The following is a 20691-nucleotide window of genomic DNA, read 5'->3' on the forward strand; positions in this document are numbered from 1 at the left end:
CTGTACATAGTAAGCCACAGACAAAACGCAGTGCTTCCTCCTGTGGTACCAGAAATCTTTATGATTGTGAGGCCCCCAGGGACCAGGTCCTCTTTCCCCATCTCCAATCTGGCTACTTGGCAATGATTAGCCATAGATCTTTCTTCAGTAACAAAATGGGAATCCTGTATCAAATGATGTAGCCAACTTTGGGAGCCCTTCCAACTCTGAGGCCCCTGGCCTCAAACAGCAGTGTCCACACATGGTCACCATCCCGGGGTGGAAGGAGGCACCCAAGGTCCACAGAGAACCCTTCCAAGCCAGGGGATGGGGGAGTTTGTAGGGGGAGGTGGGGAGGAACTCGTCTTGTTCTGGATGAACAGGTCTGCAGGACCAGCATCTTTGTAAGACCCCAGGTGCCTCTCCTGTGCAGTCACAGTGATGGCATGTCTGGAGGTCATTTGGTCTCCATTCTTTTTCTGATATTCCATACAAAACAAATCTGTAAACTGGGCTGTCTCTTCCATTGAAGAACATATTCATGGTCCAGCCTTATCACAATACTTTCATGATTGCCACCCTGAGCCAAACTCTCACTCCAATGGGACTTTTGTAAGAGGCCTCTAACTTGTCTCCTTGACTCTGGCCTTGCCCTTCCTGCAGTCTCTTCTGTTTCCAGCAACCAGTATGACTTTCACAACATGGGAGATGGGTTATCCATCCGAGTACCCAGATCTCAGAACTCTCCAGCGCCTTCTTGTCTCACAGAGAGAAAAGACAATGCAGTTTCCCCTGCTTTCTAAAAGTAGGGTGCTCCTGTGAAACTTCTCATAGGCTGAAAATGGTGTACAGCCAAGAAGCAATTCACAATGACTTATATGGAAAATTTTTTGAGCATTCTCAGATCCAAAAATCACCTCTTAGGCTTTTCTGATCTACTTAGGGCATGTGTGGCTAACGGATGCACACAGTAAGTTGAGATAAAGGACAGGTGCTCCCAGACACAGAGCTCTGGCAAATGCCGCTGATGCTGTGTGGTATCTGGGAAGGAGATGGACGTTGCCAATCTCCCTGCTCAGGGTGCCTGTGGCTTCCATAACATACCCATACTGGACACTATTTTTACTTATGTTAAAGGAAAAATCCTCTTTATATTTCTTTCAGGTGAAAAAAACAGGTGCTAATGTAGGTCTTTCGTAAAAGCAAAGTGGCATAACATGAACTCTTAAAACGAGGGACATACCTGCATCCCTACCAGGTCTGACCCTTTGTTCCCTTCAGAGCTCACCTCCTAAACTTGTCTCCATCCTCATGCACCCCTCTCTGCTGCAACCTCAGTGGGCTTCATGCTGGGCGGAGTGTGTGTCTTCTTTCTCCTGCTGCAGAGCCTCTACACTTTCTATTCCCTCTACCTGGAATGTTCTTCCCAAATGTCCTCATGACTCATGAACTCACTTCTTTCAGGTTTTTGCTCAAAGGTCTTCGTATCAGAGAGGACATCTCTGAACTCCCCATAAATGAGTAGTCCCACCCCTCATCATCACTTTCTATCCTGCTTATGCTGCTATATTTCTCATCATAGCATTTATCACACACATCACCACTTATTAAATATTCTTTGGTGTCTTTGTCGATTGTCTGTCTCCCACCACTAAAGGGAGACCAGGTCTTTATCTGCTTTGCACACTGCCAGTTTATGAAACTATACCTGATGTAGAACTTGCTCCATAAATAATTTTGTAGGGTTACATTAATTAATAGGACTGAGGGGTTTGGAAGTCTTATCTATGGCAGTTTACAGATCTATAAATGTAGAAAAATAGAGCATTGGTCAACAAGTGCTTCTTATGCATCTCACACTGAGCATGTCAGCTCCAGGGCAGAGTTGGGTTACAGAGGGGTCTCACGGGGACCTAGGCAGAATTGGGTAGTTTGGATGATTACAGAATATGACCAATCCAAAAGAGTCATCACAATACCTGCCGCTCCCCCAAGGAGCCACAGATCTGCAGTTGCCACAGTGGAATAGTATTTCCTTCATAAAATTTAGTTACAAAAAGGAACGATAGCTGAACAATGTAGGGTTGGGGGGGAGCACTTAGCTGATGCTAAAATGCAGCAGTAAAGATTTTTGGGAAGTCAGTTACTGACTAAGAATCAAGTCTGTATAAGAGTGTGTGCTTCTGGGCTCTGTTCTCCAGCACCTCTGCACCATTGTCTCTCCTCCACTTTTATTTCCCTGGCGCCATTTTGTTAGATCTTCACAAGTGAGTTTGTCCTCATTCAGTGCACACAGATATACAGACACATTTACACATAAGCATGAGCATACACACGCAAACATATACATGCATTTCCTTTTATACATGTGTACACATATATATTTCCTTTCATTTTAAGCATGAGGATTACACTGGATTTATAGGTTTGTGTTTTAATACAGCTTTAAATTGAAAACTTTTAAGATTAAACTTAATTTAAATTTAATCTTAAAAGTTTTGGATTAGAGTAAAATTACACTTTACTTAAAGTATCATACATATTGTCTCATGCCATTTAATATTTTCCTGTGATTTTATGTTCTTTTGTGGATGCATACCTCTAATGCATTCAGCCATTTCCCTACTGATAAAAATATGCAATTTTCTTTTTCTTCTCATAAGAAAGCTGCAGTGAAAATTCCTTAACAGAAGTTTCTGGTCCTAGACCAGATTATTTCCTTAAATAGACAACCAAAAGTTGGGTCAGAGGGTCAAAAGAAATGAGTAAAACTTTGCAAAATGTTGCCAATTTGCTTTCTACTTCATTGATAATAATCAGGTTGTTTTAATTTAAAAATTTAGTTATCTTTAATTTGAGATTTGGGTCATGCTTTTGTGCTTAGTGGCTCATTTTCCACATGTAACTCTAACCCAATGACATCTGTATGCATACATAGCATGAGGCGACCAGCCATCTTTTTTCTCTAGTAGTTGACCAATAGTCCACAAATCCCTTTACTGACAACTATTTTTCCCACTGAATTGTTGAGCTATATGTATCATAATAAAAACTCATCCTCTCTCTTGTCTGTTTCTGGGTGGTGTACTCCATTTTATTCTATTAATTTTTTAGTTGAGATTTTCTCCACTGTCACAGAATTTTACTTACCAAAGCACGATGCTTTGTATTACCTTTTGGCTGGGCAAGCCCCCATGCTCTCCACTACTAAATCCCTTTTGTGAAAATGTTTTTAGTATTCTAACTCATGTATTGTTTTTTAAAATGATTTATTTATTCATTTCATAGGCAGAGAGGGCACAGGAGCATGGAGCAGAGGGAGTGGGAGAAAGAAAATCTCAAGCAGACTCCCCTCTGAGCTCAAGCCTGATTTGGCGCTTGATCTCATGACCCTGAGATCATTATGTGAATCAAACCCAAGAATCAGGTTCTCAACCAGCTACATTGGCTTCCACTTGGCGGTAAAATATTGCAGTTATGAAGTTATTTGGATACTATTTACATAGTTAATAATAGTTAACATCCCTTTACCAGAGATGCCTCCCTCCTTTATCCTCTGTAGCACTGCATAATTTAGTCCCCACCCACCCACCCAGCTCTCACACATTTGCTATTATTGTTATCAAGGATATTCTTTGATGTTTTCCATTATCATTGCTATTGTGAATAAGAACATTGTTTCATCATAACTTGTAAATGATGATTAGTGGTACATAAGAAAGCTGTTTATCCATTCAGCAAATACCTTGTACTTAGTGGTTGCTGAGCACTTAACAGGTATTGTGCTAAGCACATCCACTCTGCTAGGTACTAGGTGTCAATCAATGTCTAAAACAAGCACCATTCTTGCATTATTAGAACTAATAATCCAACATGACAGGCGTCAAACAACCAACCAAGCAAATAAATACACAATTACAATCTGTGATAAGTGCACAGTGTGCAGGAACGAAGAATAGAAGGGAACTCCTACCTTGATATAGTGATCAGGGAGCATCTCTTTGAAAAAAAAAAAAAAAACTCTAATAAAATTAAGAACAAAGGAAGAGGAATCAGCAAGGCAAGAAATATGGGGAAGTGTGTCTCAGGCAAAGGGAACAATATTAACAATGGCCCAGAGGTGGGACAGGCTTACTGGAAGAACAGAAACTAAACCAGGTTTGTTGGAACAAAATGAGTAAGGGGAGAAATGGTATGAAACAACCTTGAAGATGATCAAGCCGGCTTTATTGTCATGATGAGGAGTTTGCACTTTTTTTCCTTTTTAGCAATAAATTTTTTTAAATTTTTTATTTCTTTTCAGCGTAACAGTATTCATTGTTTTTGCACCACACCCATTTATCAAATTTTAAAAATCCATGCACTGAGATAGGTACTACTTGCACATATTCAAAATATGAAAGGTAGAGAGAGCCAAGTATCATATGGTTTCACTTATTTGTGGAGCATAACAAATAATATAGAGGACAAGGGTAGATGGAGAGGAGAAGGGAGTTGGAAATTGGAAGGGGAGGTGAACCATGAGAGACTATGGACTCTGAAAAACAACCTGAGAGTTTTGAAGGGGCGGGGGGGGGTGGGAGGTTGGGGGAGCCAGGTGGTGGGTATTGGGGAGGGCACAGATTGCATGGAGCACTGGGTGTGGTGAAAAAACAATGAATACTGTTACGCTGAAAATAAATAAAAAATTTAATTAAAAAAATATATATGAAAGGTAGATATTATAAACCAGACTTCAGTTTCTGTCTCCAGAATTATCCACTGCCCTACTGAAGGAGTCCGTGCATATAAAAATGAGAACAAATGTTAGACCTTCGATCTTTCTCTTCACCCAGCAGTATGTACTAGAATGTTCAGTACCCATGCAGAAAATAAACTTGATTTTATCTTCATATGATTCAGTTGTATGGCCTTATAATTTAAATCTTCTGTTCTTGGGCATTTAGTTTCTTTCTAATTACATGCAAACGATGCTGTGTTATCCTTTGGTGCTTGCACCTGGTGGTTGTATTTATAAGCGCATTAAAGTGGAATCACTGGGCTGATAAGCATGAATATTGTCAACTTCGATAAGCATTGCAAAATTCATATCTTCAACAACTAGGCATGAAATGACTTTACCACACAACCTAGCCAGAGGAGTGTGTCACCAAAATTTTTGATCATTGACAATTTGATGGGTTAGGAAAAAATGCCATCAGATGCTATCTCATGTGTCCATAAACAATATATTGTCTGGTTTTATTGATTTTAACTCTATGTCACTGGATTATGCTTTTTAAAATATTATTATTTTCTGTACTTATCCATTTGGATGCATGCAGTGATAGTTTATGTATTTTCAATGCTGAGTAGTATTTCATTGTTTTAGTTCATCACAGAATATGTACCCATTCCACTATTGGTGGACATCCAGATTATTTCCAGTTTCAAGCCCTTATGAAGAATGCTATTCTGGACATTTCTGGATGTGTCTCCAGGCCACACATACAAAGGTGTCTGTAGAGTGAAAAAGTGAAGTTCTGGTGTGGTGCAAATTAAACAGTAATATGTAAAGTCAAAGTAGTTGTGTCATTTCACATTCCCACTGGCATCCTTGCCAATTTGGTGATGCTCCACTGTACTTTTTTTTTCTTTTTACAGCCAACCTTGTAGGTGTGGAATGGGTGTGAGCTTTACCTTACAGTTTCTAGATTTTTGCACTCAGTTTCATATTGGTCTTTTCTTGTCTTTGAAATATCTGCTTATCTTTTGTCCTTGTTTTCTATAGGATTGTTTATTTTTTTTATACATGTGCACAAGTTCATATAAGCTAAAATTAATTCTTTGCTGGTTATAAGCATCACAAATATCTTTTCTTAGTTTATGTGTAATTCTTCTCCTTCTGCTTTATTTGTGGTTTTTTTTTAATCTATAGACTTCATTTTAATTTAATCAAATATTCACATCTATTCTTTCTGGTTTGTATTCTTTGTGTTTTATTTTATTTTTTATTTTTTAAAGATTTTTAGTTATTTAAGAGAGAGAAAGGGAGAGATTGAGAGAGTGCCTGAGTGGGGGGGAGTGGGAGAGGGAGAAGCATAGTTCCTGCTGAGCAGGGAACCCAACTTGGGGCTTGATCCCAGGACCCCAAGATCATGACCTGAGCCAAAGGCAGACCTTTAACTGACTGAGCCATCCAGGTGCTCCTGTGGTTTATTGTAAAATATCCATCAAGGTAATAAAAATTATCCTCTAGACTGTCTTACAAAATTTAATATTTTTGCCTTTTATAGGGAAGACTTTAATCCATCTGCAGTGTGTTTCCATGGGTGGTATTAGGCAGCGGGTTACTTTACTTTATTTTCTAAATGGGTAACAAACTGTCCTGACACCCTTTGTTGAAAAATCCCTCTTTTCTCCTTAGACCTGTGGTGCCCAACTTTGTGCCTTTGTGTTTCTGGGTTCTCTATTGACATCCACTGGGCAATTTTTGGATACCTACATCAATACCATGATGCTTTGATTGCTAAAAAATTATAATAAGTCTCAGTATCTGGTACCGCAACTCTTTCTATTTTGTTCTTTAAAAATATCTTGTGTATTTTTGACCCTTTGATCTTCCATATAAATTTTAGAATCATCTAAATCCTACAGGGGGTAAAAATACCTACTGAGATTTGAGAACTTTACTATAACAATTCTTCCCCATCCATAACATGGTATATAACCTTCCATCTACCTAGGTCTTATTTATTTTAAATTAAATTCCATTATTTTCTTCACTAAATTCATTTCTTTCTGTTTGTTATGGGTGCACAGAAATGCGATTGACATTTTATATCCAGCATCTTTGCTAAATTATTATTAATTTTAGTCATTTTTCTGTGGAGATTTTCTGGATATTCCACATGGATAATCATCTGCAAATAATGAAAGTATATTTCTTCCTTTCCAAACTTTATCACTTTTATTTTGTTTTTGTGTTTGTCCTATTGAGATGGCTAGAATTCAAGAATGGTGTTGAATACATTTGATGGTAACGGCTATTCTGATCTTTAAGCAAATGCTCTTGACATTTTTCCATTGAGCAGGATGTTTGCTTTATGTATCTTTTGTTTTGTTTCTGTACATATTCTACATAATGATTTAAAAAGTTTATTTTTAATCTCAGGAGGTTTCTTTAATGAAAATATACTGGATTTCATCAATGCTGTTTCATGTCAGTGGAATGACTATATGTTTTTCTAAAGCTATAAATGTGAATTACATTAGTTGAGTTGGTAATGTTAAACCATTATTGAATTTCTAGGGGAAATTCCCTCTTGTCAACTTGAATTATTTTTTCTATACGTTGATGGATTTGATTTGCTAATATCATGTGTAGGCATTTCTCTCCCTGCTCATGAATGAGATCTACCAGTTACTCACCTTTACCCACCAGCCATATTGGTTTTGGTATCAAGGTTATGTCAGCCTTATAAACTGAGTTTGCAATTTTCTGTTCTCTGGAAGAGACGTGAAATATTTAAATTCTTTCTTCCACAATTATTTATAAAGTGCTCCAATGAATGCATCTGGGCCCATTGATTTCCTTTTGAAAATATTTTTAATTATGGTTCTATTTATTGACTTTTTCTCCTTTTCCTTGAGTCAGTTCTGGTAAAGATGTATTTTGAGAAGTACAATTCCATCTCAGATTTTTTATAGCTTTAAACTTCATAACATATTCTTATTACCTATTAATTTCTGCAATATCTTTGTCCCATTTCCTATTCTTAATCTTGCCTATTTGGACCTTCTCTCTCTCTCTCTCTCTCTCTCTCTCTTTCTTTTAAATTAAGCTTATAAGAATTGTTATCCTTTTTTAGTCTTTTCAAAAAATGAACTTTTGACTTTATTGATATATTTGTCTTTCTTGTGTATTTGTTTTTTATTTACTTTGCTCCTGTTTATTATTTTTTCCTTTTTCATACTTTGGATCTATTCTGCCTTTTGTTTTTTTTGTTTTTTGCTAAATCCTTAAGTTGAATGGCTAGCACTTTGATTTTCAGCCTTTTTTTAAAAAAAAATAAAGCATTTATTACTATACATTCCTCTGTAAGGACTACTAAAGTTTGTTCCGTAGTATTTTCATATTATTCTTTAACTATTCATATTTTCCATTTTAATATATTCTTAGATCCATGAGTTATTTAGAAATATTTTTAATTTCCAAACATATGATGTTGTCTTAGTTATCTTTTTAAATTTCTTTGTAAATTGTTTCTCCTGTAGTAATTGACTATAGTTATATGACACTAGTTCTTTGAAATTTGCTGAGGCTACCTTCAGGTTTTATCATAAAATCCTATTTATAAATATTCAATGTGTGCCTTCAAAGAATTTGTACCATCTAGTTGCTGGCTACTGTGTTCCATTTCAAGTTTGTTAGTTGTATGAGCTATTGAAATTATCTCTGTCTTTGCTGATTTTTAAAATCTGTTTGATCTATTAACTGCTGAACATTGTGTAAAAAATAGATCACTGTGATGATAGACTCGTAAATAATGCCACAGACTTAATGTCACACTTTGCACTGTGTATTCTGAGCTATGTTGCTAAAATGTGCTCAAGTTCATAATTTTTAGATCTTTCTGGTGAATTAAAGCTCTTATCATTATATAGTGACCTTATTTTTCACCAGTAATTTTTTTTCCTTCAGTTCCCTTTCATATAGAATTTACACACCAAAACAAGCTTTATTTTGTTTTGACTTGCAAACTTTTCTTTACAGTGCATTTTATTATTTTTAAGCTTATTATTTACTTAGAAAGTATGAGCAGGATGAGGGGCAAAGGGAAAGGGAAAGAGAGAATCTCAAGCAGACTCCACACTGAGTGTGAGCCTGATGTGGTACTCAGTCTCACAACCCCGAGATCATGACCTAAGCTGAAATCAAGAGTCAGATGCTCAACCGACTGAACCATCCAGATGCCCCTCATTTCAGTGTGTTTTAGAAATGTCTTTCTTTTTTATTTACCATGAAAATCATTATCATAACTGGAGAACATGTCCTCTGTCTGTAACATTTTCTCTGGCTGCTTTCAAGGTTATTCTTGGTTTATTGATTTATCTTTAAGTTTATTGGATTTTTTCTTCTGTCATCTACATTATGCTATTACTATCCTCCAGTGACTGTTTTAATTTTCAGTGCTGTGTTTTCCACTTCTAGAATTTCCATATTGTGTGCATGGTTTCTATTTCTCTAAGACTTTCTTTGTGTTCATTGCTAGTATGTTTACCTTTATATCATTGGTAAAAAAGCTTTAAGGGCTACTAGATATAATAGTAGTACTATTAGCTATTTCTTATGAGTCCCTTTCCCTTCTTCTGACCTGCTTCTCTAACCATCCAGGAGGCTAAAAACTTCAGCTAATGAAGGGGGAAACGGGAGGCAGAGTGAGAAAGAGAGAAGTGCTCCTATCTAACCTCAAGTTTCCGATTCAAGCTCAAATCCACACTTGCAGTAGGAGAAGCTTGAAATTGGTTGGGAAGGTCAAGGGAGGCCTCTCTGAGGGGACGAGATTTCACCCAAGACCCAAATGGTTCTTTTAACCTAGTACTAAATGTTTGGATTATTATCTTAAGATTTACTTTGGAAATCTTTCTTTATGTTTCCCTTTTCGTCTCCAAACAGCTCTTGCTTTAATCATCTGACCAGCCTATGTTTGCAAATGTGTTTTAGGTTGTGGCCCAGGCAGTGTTATTCATGTGTATGAACACAGCTGGAATCTTCATCAGTTACCTGTCAGACCGGGCCCAGCGCCAAGCCTTCCTGGAGACGCGGAGGTGTGTGGAGGCCAGGCTACGTCTGGAGACGGAAAACCAAAGACAGGTACCAATTGGAAAGGCCTAATGTCTGAGTTACATGGAGCGTTTCTCCTCCCCAAACACATCCTGACTTCAAGTGTTTTCTTCAAGTTTGTGTCATGGATTCCAGAGTCTAAAATAGCTATGTTAAACTTATAGCTCAAAGCAGGCTGGTCTTGTTTGCCACATTCAATTAAATGTTGTTTACAATAAATAAAATGATTTGTCATCAAGTGCTTTTCTGACACTTTGACTGACATCTGTGTTTCTGAACAAGGCCATGGTTCCTAAAAGCCGTTAACAGTCTCATTTTTGACCCTTCTTTTTTGAAACTGTGAACAGTTACTTGAAATAAATATTTTCATTACATACCAGATTATAGTAAGTTTATGGAAGAATCTTGTACATGTGTAGTTCCTAATATATCATCCTGATTTTCAGAAGAGATTATAGAACATAAAAAAAATTGTGGAACATGATACCAATCCTAGGACAGGGGATGCAGTAGGGAAAACAATTTGGGTTGGATCAAAGGTCATGGGTTTTCAGTTTGAAGAGACTTAAATGAAGTTTCTTGGACATAAGATGTTACAACATAAGATGTTGTAAGAATTTTAAAAATAGCCTTGGCCCCAAATTATATGTTTCCCCAAAATGAAATCAGCTTTCAGAAATAAATAAATAAAGATTTGCCCCATGAAAATTATTCATATGATATTCAAAATTCATGCTTATCTTTGCCTCTGAAGGCAGTTTTCAAAAAAGAATAATAGGAATATATGGAAAATTGGTTATGGCATCAACATATAATCTCCTAAATGTATATGCTCTTGGGAATTCTATGTTCAACAGATATATTATTTCTATCATCCAAGGCTCTCTTAAAAATGGATACCCCTTATTTTTAAAGATTTTATTCATTCATTTGACTCATTTATTTGACAGAGAAAGAGACAGCAAGAGAGGGAACACAAGCAAGACAGGGTGGAAGAGGGAGCAGCAGGCTTCCTAGTGAGCAGCAAGCCCAATGTGGGACTCGATCCTAGGACCCTGGGATCATGACCTGAGCTGAAGGCAGATGCTTAACAACTGAGCCACCCAGGTACCCCTGGATAATCACTTGTTATATTAAGCTTCATACAATAATAGTTTGAGAATTTACCAAAAAGTACCACATTATCTTCATCTTAATTTGATCAAATCATCAGTAAAACATGGATCTTTGAAGTGAGTGAAGCAAGATCTGTGTGATCATGAATGAGGCAGAGAGGTAGGTGCAACTGGCTGAAACTCAAGTCCCACTGCCATATGTCATTGCCAGGGACACAGAGGAAACTATTGAATTTCCAGATCCTACATGGACTTCACAGGAATCAGAGCTAGGAAATTTCAAATTTAATGTCTACAACAATTATGCTACACTAAAATAGATTTATTATAGTTGTCCTGAATAATCCTGTAAAATCATTTAGGAAAATAACTTGAAATCACCTTGTGCAATCAACATGAGTATCTCCCAGGACGAAATGTTGTGTTCCTCTGCAAAACAGAGCAGTTGCCAGACCGGCACGTCATTCTTTCCATGGGACATGTGCCGATTCAGAGAATACTGCTGTATTAATAATTTATTTGACTGTTCTTGATGCCCTAATGCAAAGAGAATGACAGTTGTGGGTGACATGTCTGGGAAGCTTAGGCTTTTATTTAGTGTTTATGAAACACTGGAGGTCCTGAAAATGATTGCTGTATCATACCCATAAGACTTTTCTTCATCCCGTCCTTCAAGTTGAATGTCTTGGAGTCACTGTGATGTAGTCATTCCACATGATAGAGAGACCTTCCTCCATCCTTTATAAGCTTAATTTCTTTAAGTTGATGGAAGGAATAAGGAAAGAATATCAGAGGGGAGAACAAGTGGCAGCTCAATGTAGGGAACAATGACTAGAGTTCCTCCACACCCATCTTACCTCCTGGTTGGGTCACCAAAGCCAGTTAGCTCTCTGTCCTGGTTCTTCATCCATACATGCGGCAAGATCTTTCTTTACAGTTTTGTGTTTCCCTCAAGTGAGATAATGTGCATAAATCAATACAAGATTAAAAGTCAGGGGTGCTTCAGTGACCCAGTTGGTTGAGTGACCAACTCTTCGGCGTCAGCTCAGGTTATGAGCTCAGGGTAGAGAGATCAAGCCCAGCATTGGGCTCCATGCTCAGCACAGAGTCCACTTGAGGGTTTCTCTCTCCCTCTCCCTCTGTGCTTCCCCTCCTCTCTCTCTCCCTCTCTCAATAATAAAATCTTTTAAAAAGTTTATAAGTCAACCTCATTAAAAGAGAAGACTGTCTTTTGGTGGAATATTCTTTGTTCTAAATATTCAGCAAAATAAGCTATAGGTTGTTATAACCTTGTGCTCACCATTATAATAATGTATTTCTGGTATATTGACCAGCCCCTGCTCCCAGAGGCAGTAGGTAAGATAGTTGGCTCTGTATCATTCAAAGCTAAAGTTCCTCTCCATTGACATGTGGTCTTTGCTTCAGGTCTCCGTTGTCTCTGAGAACTTCCTCAGTGGTAGATAGGCAGAGAAGGCTTTCCAATGGACTGCTCAGGATTTGACATCTTTGCTAAATTAGTTACTGTCTTAGTGAGCTCAAGCATGTTCTGGGCTTCAGTTTCTCCATCTGTAGCATGGGAATAATAATACCCTTCCTGAAGAGACACCTTAATGAGAAGTACTGTGTGCAGTGCTCTTGTAGCTCAATGGAGAGTTTCTATCAGCATGATTGTGCAGAATGATTTCTATGAGTCATCCAACAGAGCTCAATCCTGGGAGGACTCCCATGAGAACACATTAGAGATTGGCTTGTCTTACTTGAAACCCCAAGTGAAAGTTACTCATTTGGAGGGAAATCAGGATGGTGGTTTGCCTTTGGTTTCCAGCAGCCAGAGCTCAACATTAGGTTCCATATCTGTTAAAATATCATATGTTATTAACAAATCCACCCCCACTTACCTCTTATAAGAGCTAATTATAATACCATAACTTTTAGAAATTCTGTACCATGCAAAGGAGACACTGTAAGGGCCTAAGGGACAGCAGATCCTTTTTCCTTGAGAAATTTTCCCAGAGGAGACTAAACTGCATTTTTTTTTTGTATTTATAAAATACAGAATCAAGAGGTCTTATTTCACAGAAACATTCAAGTTTTGTGGGCTTTTTCAAGAGCTGGCTTTATCTCATGTTAGGATGCAAAGGAAATACTTACATGACTAATTTTATTTAATCGTGAATTAATTTATTTGAGGACCTCTTATGTGCCATGAACTTTGCTGGACACTGGGAACTTAACAGTGACTAGCAGTTAGTTCCTGGTCTTCCAGAGTTTACCAGGTATGGAAAGGGATGGTTACACAGATGCCTCTGGCAATAATGCATGGGTCAAACCTTAGAAGCAGTCTGATGGGAGCCTACCTAAAAGAAATGATGCCTCAGTTGACGTGTGAGTAGGATTTAGCTCAGCAGAGAAGCAGTGAAGATTGACACGTAAGTGTCTACTACACAAACATCCCAAAAGAAGGGAGAACAGAGTTTGTTGGGACAGTTATGAGCACTCCCATGATGACTTCTCCCATCATTCCTCTATTTGCTCATCGTTCCATTCATCCATTCATGGCGGGGTTACAGAGATAAGTCAGTCTCAGTCTGCACTCTGGAGTAGGCCTGGAGGATGAGTAGAACTTTAACTATTGGAAGAAAGGGAAGAAAGAATTAGCAAACACACTAATGGTATGATATATATGAAATAATGAAGGATAGCAACATGGGAAAATATGTGTTATCGATGCCCCCTAGCAAAGTTATGTTCATTCTTCAGTGGCATACCACTGCACTCATTTTTCCATTCAGTATATATTTATTGAGTGTTAATATGCACTGACATAGCTCACTGCTGGGGATACCAAAATGAAGAAAATCTATTGCCCATCTCCTTTCTGCCATAGGGCACTGGACCTCAATCATTGCATGCCTGTTACTCTGTTAGGGTAACTGACCCCTTAAGAGAGACCCGTGGCTCATTCCTCTATATAGACTACCAGAAATGCCTGAAAAGCAGCATGGAGTAAATGATTATAAAATTACTGAGATTGCCAGGGTGCCTGGGTGGCTCAGTGGGTTAAAGCCTCTGCCTTCGGCTCGGGTCATGGTCCCAGGGTCCTGGGATCAAGCCCCACATCGGGCTTTCTGCTCGGCGGGGAGCCTGTTTCCCCCCCTCTCTCGTGATCTCTGCCTGTCAAATTAACAAATAAAAGATCTTTTAAAAAATTACTGAGATGGTCAATATTTAGTAGTGGTTACCAATAATTTTTCCAAAGAAATTTGCCAAGCAGTAGCTAGAGGCTAAATGGCACATGAGCCCTCTTGCTTAGCAGGTCTGAAAGCATGATGAGATGTTTGAGATCCAGGAAAGAGGCGTTTTCCTGGGATAACTTGAGGTTGCATGTGTGGGTCTACTATCGAGAGCAAGCAGGCAGGTTTCTTCAAACTACACTTGAAGGTGGCTCTCAACATCTTTCCCTCCCACAGCCCCTGGCACAATGCCAGGCAGAAACTACTGAATCGGTCCGAATGTTGACATGTTTCATTTAGATAGACATCAAGAGATTGAGCACATATTGGCTCTTTCTTTTAGGGAGGCAAGGGCATTGCCTATATATATGGGTTTTTTTGTTGTTGTTTTGTTGTTGTTGTTGTTGTTTTTAACTTGCCCTCCAGAAGCTACTTCTTTTTTTTTTAATAAACATATAATGTATTTTTATCCCCAGGGGTACAGGTCTGTGAATCGCCAGGTTTACACATTTCACAGCACTCATCATAGCACATACCCTCCCCAATGTCCATATCCCCACCACCCTTTCCCGACTCCTCTCCCCCCAGCAAACCTCAGTCTGTTTTTTGAGATTGAGTCTTTTATGGTTTGTCTCCCTCCCAATCCCATCTTCTTTCATTTTTTCTTTTCCTAACCCCCCCAACCCCCCCACATTGCATCTCCACTTCCTCATATCAAAGAGATCATATGATAGTTGTCTTTCTCCGATTGACTTATTTCACTAAGCATGATACCCCCTAGTTCCATCCATGTCGTTGCAAATGGCGAGATTTCATTTCTTTTGAAGGCTGCATAGTATTCCATTGTATATATATACCACTTCTTCTTTATCCTTTCATCTGTTGATAGACATCTAGGTTCTTTCCACAGTTTGGCTATTGTGGACATTGCTGCTATAAACATTCGGATGCACATGCCCCTTCGGAGCTCCACGTTTGTATCTTTAGGATATATACCCAGTAGTGCAATTGCTGGGTCATAGGGTAGCTCTATTTTCAGTTTTTTGAGGAACCGCCACACTGTTTTCCAGAGTGGTTGCACCAGCTTGCATTCCCACCAGCAGTGAAGGAGGGTTCCCCTCTCTCCGCATCCATGCCAGCATCTGTCATTTCTTGACTTGTTAATTTTAGCCATTCTGACTGGTGTGAGGTGGTATCTCATTGGGGTTTTGATTTGTATTCCCCTGATGCCGAGTGATGTGGAGCATTTTTTCATGTGTCTGTTGGCCATCTGGATGTCTTCTTTGCATAAATGTCTGTTCATGTCCTCTGCCCATTTCTTGATTGGATTATTTGTTCTTTGGGTGGTTGAGTTTGCTAAGCTCTTTATAGATTTTGGATACTAGCCCTTTATCTGATATGTCGTTTGCAAATATCTTCTCCCATTCTGTCAGTTGTCTTTTGGTTTTGTTGACTGTTTCCTTTGCTGTGCAAAAGCTTTTGATCTTGATGAAATCCCAATAGTTCATTTTTGCCCTTGCTTCTGTTGCCTTTGGCGATGTTCTTAGGAAGAAGTTGCTGCGGTTGAGGTCAGAGAGGTTGCTGCCTGCATTCTCCTCAAGGATTTTGATGGATTCCTTTCTCACATTGAGGTCCTTCATCCATTTTGAATCTATTTTCGTGTGTGGTGTAAGGAAATAGTCCAATTTCATTTTTCTGCATGTGGCTGTCCAATTTTCCCAGCACCATTTGTTGAAGAGGCTGTCTTTTTTTCCATTGGACATTCCTTCCTGCTTTGTCGAAGATTAGTTGACCATAGAGTTGAGAGTCTATTTCTGGGCTCTCTATTCTGTTCCATTGATCTATATGTCTTTTTTTGTGCCAGTACAATACTGTCTTGATGATGACAGCTTTGTAATAGAGCTTGAAGTCTGGAATTGTGATGCTACCTACTTTGGCTTTCTTTTTCAGTATTCCTTTGGCTATTCGAGGTCTTTTCTGGTTCCATATAAATTTTAGGATTATTTGTTCTATTTCTTTAAAAAAAATGGATGGGATTTTGATAGGGATTGCATTAAATGTGTAGATCGCTTTAGGTAGCATAGACATTTTCACAATATTTGTTCTTCCAATCCATGAGCATGGAATATTTTTCCATTTCTTTGTGTCTTCCTCAATTTCTTTCATGAGGACTTTATAGTTTTCTGAGTATAGATCCTTTGCCTCTTTGGTTAGATTTATTCCTAGGTATCTTATGGTTTTGGGTGCAATTGTAAATGGGACTGACTCCTCAATTTCTCTTTCTTCTGTCTTGTTGTTAGTGTAAAGAAATGCAACTGATTTCTGTGCATTGACTTTCTATCCTGACACTTTACTGAATTCCTGTACAAGTTCTAGCAGTTTTGGAGTGGAGCCTTTTGGGTTTTCCACATATAGTATCATATCATCTGCAAAGAGTGATAGTTTGACTTCTTTGTCAATTTGGATGCCTTTAATTTCTTTTTGTTGTCTGATTGCTGAGGCTAGGACTTCTAGTACTATGTTGAACAGCAGTGGTGATAACGGACATCCTTGCCGTGTTCCTGACCTTAGCGGAAAAGCTTTCAGTTTTTCTCCATTGCAAATGATATTTGCGGTGGGTTTTTCATAGATGGCTTTGATAATATTGAGGTATGTGCCTTCTATCCCTCCACTTTGAAGAGTTTTAATCAGGAAGGGATGCTGCACTTTGTCAAATGCTTTTTCAGCATCTATTGAGAGTATCATATGGTTCTTACTCTTTCTTTTATTAATGTATTGTATCACATTGATGGATTTGCGGATGTTGAACCAACCTTGCAGCCCTGGAATAAATCCCACTTGGTTGTGGTGAATAATCCTTTTAATGTACTGTTGGGTCCTATTGGCCAGTATTTTGGTGAGAATTTTCGCATCTGTGTTCATCAAGGATATTGGTCTGTAATTCTCTTTTTTGGTGGGATCCTTGTCTGATTTTGGGATCAAGGTGATGCTGGCCTCATAAAATGAGTTTGGAAGTTTTCCTTCCATTTCTATTTTTTTGGAACAGTTTCAGGAGAATAGGAATTAATTCTTCTTTAAATGTTTGGTAGAATTCCCCTGGGAAGCCGTCTGGTCCTGGACTTTTGTTTGTTTGGAGATTTTTGATGACTGTTTCAATCTCCTTACTGGTTATGGGTCTGTTCAGGTTTTCTATTTCTTCCTGGTTCAGTTGTGGTAGTTTATATGTCTCTAGAAATGTATCCATTTCTTCCAGGTTGTCAAATTTGTTGGCGTAGTGTTGCTCGTAGTATGTTCTTATAATTGTTTGTATTTCTTTGGTGTTGGTTGTGATCTTTCCTCTTTCATTCGTGATTTTATTTATTTGCATCCTTTCTCTTTTCTTTTTGATAAGTCTGGCCAGGGGGTTGTCAATCTTATTAATTCTTTCAAAGAACCAGCTCCTAGTTTTGTTGATTTGTTCTATTGTTTTTTTTTAGTTTCTATTTCATTGATTTCTGCTCTGATCTTTATGATTTCTCTTCTCCTGCTGGGTTTAGGCTTTCTTTGTTGTTCTCTCTCCAGCTCCTTTAGGTGTAGGGTTAGGTTGTGTATTTGAGACCTTTCTTGTTTCTTGAGAAAGGCTTGTACTGCTATATATTTTCCTCTCAGGACTGCCTTTTTTGTGTCCCACAGATTTTGAACCATTGTGTTTTCATTATCATTTGTTTCCATGAATTTTTTCAACTCTTCTTTAATTTCCTGGTTGACCCATTCATTATTTAGAAGGATGCTGTTTAGTCTCCATATATTTGCGTTCTTTCCAAATTTCCTCTTGTGATTGAGTTCTAGCTGCATAGCATTGTGGTCTGTAAATATGCAGGGAATGATCTCAATCTTTTGATACCGGTTGAGACCTGATTTATGACCCAGGATATGGTCTATTCTGGAGAATGTTCCATGTGCACTAGAGAAGAACGTATATTCTGTTGCTTATACATATGGTTTTATTCCCAGTTGTTACCAGCATAGCACATACTAAACACCTAGCTGGTCTCTTGGTTTCCAGCTTCTCTCCCTCCAGTCTGTTCTTTCCAAAATCCTGGTCTGGTTCAGAGGCAGTATAGGATAGGTGTTAAGAGTCAAACCTTCAGAGTCTGGAAGATCTGGATTCCAATCCTATTTTCTGTGCTTCCTGGCTGTGGTAATGTAGGTAAACTACTCCCTCAGGAGACCTTGACTTTGTGGTTGTAAGGTAAGCATGATGATTCTGCCTTCCTCCAAGGCTGTAGTGAGGGATAAAGATGAACACTTCTTAGCCCAAGGCAGATGATGTATTCAAGCTATATGAAAGAGGATGCTGTGATGATAATGACATTAATGTCACTCTTGCCTGCAAGAAAACCCTTCAGTGCCCACATTTCCTCCCAGATAAAATCTAAACCTCCACACATGACCCAACAGGCCCTCCACCTTCACTTCCCCATTGTCTCCCCCCAGATTCTTCTCCACTCCCTCTCCACTCTTGCAATACCATATGACCATCAGCTCCCTGAACTGCTGTTCAATAGCTCTGTGCTCTGGGGTTTTCTTGGTCTGGAAAGTCCACCTTCTTCCTAATGTCTTCGCCCTGAAAATTCTGCACCAGCATCCCTTCCTCCACGAGGCTTGCTTTTCATCTTTCCAAGTTGTATGGAAATCCATTGCTCCTGCTTCCAGAATGCCTTAAAGTTAACTCTGTTATAGAGCTTGTCATGCTTTATGACGTTTACTAGCCTGAGTGTCTCTCTGTCCTCCACGGCCAGCACAGACTGCTTAAAGGCATTTTCTTTGTCCAATTCATCTGATTCTCTTGGCATTTATCCAGCACAATAGCTGGAATATAAGATCTTTCGATTAATGTCTATTTAACTCATTTATATTGAATTCAAACTTCAGCTCCTGGCCTTACATCTACCTACATGAGGGTTATATTGCAATAATTCTCCTATATAAAAGGAAAGGGACTTGTGCTCCTTGTGACCCCCATGAAGAATGGTGGGAGGAGGACTCTTATCCAATTCAGGATATACTGGCACAACCTGAGCACATATCTTACACAGACCTATTAGGGGAATTTTCCATCTAGAAGCTGAATCTTAGAACATCTATCTTTGGGGAGCTGAATTCTAATTATTGTAGTTACTGTAATCCCGCTTCTCCTCTCAAATGATCTAATGGCCATGTTTATTTAAAATATTAAAATAAATTAATTGTTTTTCTATTAGTTTGAGAATTACCGAAACCTGCTTATGGTAATCATGGAATTTCGAGGTGTCTCAGAAGCTCTGGGAGCACTGGAATAAAGTTTCTGATGGTGCCATATGTTGCAGCAGCAGGAAGAGTATCATTAAATGCAGCAGATGTTTTAGCTGTTTTAAAGCAATTCTGTTTAACTTAGACATCTTCGTTAGACAACATTGGTGTAAACTAATTGTTAGGACAACAGTTTGGCTGAGAAAGTTTAGTTTTCACTGAGTTCTGAGTTAGTTTGATTCATATTTGTATCCTACAGAATCTAGAGAATTGTTTTTAAAGTTACAGGTAACTAAGTAAGGCAGCCCCTGGTCATTTGTTCATTTGTTCATTCATTCATTCATTCATTCATCTAAGGTTGACCTGAAAATGGCAGAATCTCAAAATATTTGGATTTTCTGCTCCAATTTTGCTGTCTTCTTATTATTTTCCAAAAAAAACCTCTTAAATCTCCCATCATCAAGCCATTTTTCCACTGTTTTCCATCTCTTGCATTCAAGACTACCTATGTACCATCAGCTATGCTCCTTATCTGTTATTAATGTATTTCATTGTAACTGTTTCCCAGCATATACTGTAATATTCTTGGTCTCCTAAACATTCTTATTAAATTTTTACATTCATGGCTTTGCTTCTGCCCTTCTCCCTACCTGGTCCAACATTCCTTTCACCCCTAAACTTCATCTATTCTTAAATGTTCAGTTCAATTGTCACCTCCTCTGCAAAGACCCTCTCTGTTCTCCCCAATGTGACCTCCATTGAGAGAGAGAGAGAGAGAGAGAGAGTGTGTGTGTGTGTGTGTGCACACACACGCACATATATTTCTTTCTGGCATTAATCTCTTTCTACATTCTGCTATGCTCTTGCTTTATTTTTACCTTCTACACTGTAAACTCATTGGAGATTGAAGATACACTCCATTTGTGTGCTTCACAATAACTCTGGATCCAGAATGGGAGACGCTCAAGCTGGGAAGAAAAGCAGAGACAATGAACATAATCATAAGTGTTATCATTGTCATTTCCCAGTAGTCTTTCATGAAAAAATGCTTGTGAATAAATAGACCTGGGAAATCCTCTCCTCTTGTGTTATGTTTTCCAGAGTCTTCATCCTCCAAAACCAGGAGTCCAACCTCTCTTTTAAAGTTAACAACTCCATCTTCTGGATCTCATCCAGCTTCTCCTTCCATAATTCTTTCACATAAATGACTTCAGCCTCAACAGAATTGTGCCTCAAATTTTAGAAAGTAAATCTCACTTTGAGGCAC

At 38.5% G+C, this 20691-nt stretch overlaps 1 protein-coding gene across 3 annotated transcripts in view; it reads left to right on the forward strand.

Moving 5' to 3' along the window:
- ADCY8 (adenylate cyclase 8) overlaps positions 1 to 20691 on the forward strand; it is a gene marked incomplete at both ends in the record, with an annotated part of 223421 nt that overhangs the window by 36398 nt on the left and 166332 nt on the right. For all 3 annotated transcript variants that reach the window (XM_080799944.1, XM_080799945.1, XM_080799946.1), the window contains one exon: positions 9686 to 9835. In XM_080799944.1, coding sequence (XP_080656070.1) covers positions 9686 to 9835 — 150 coding nt within the window. The remainder of the gene's footprint in view (positions 1 to 9685; positions 9836 to 20691) is intronic.

Source organism: Martes martes (assembly GCF_963455335.1).
Source record: "Martes martes genome assembly, chromosome: 4".
NCBI classification, from domain to species: domain Eukaryota; kingdom Metazoa; phylum Chordata; class Mammalia; order Carnivora; family Mustelidae; genus Martes; species Martes martes.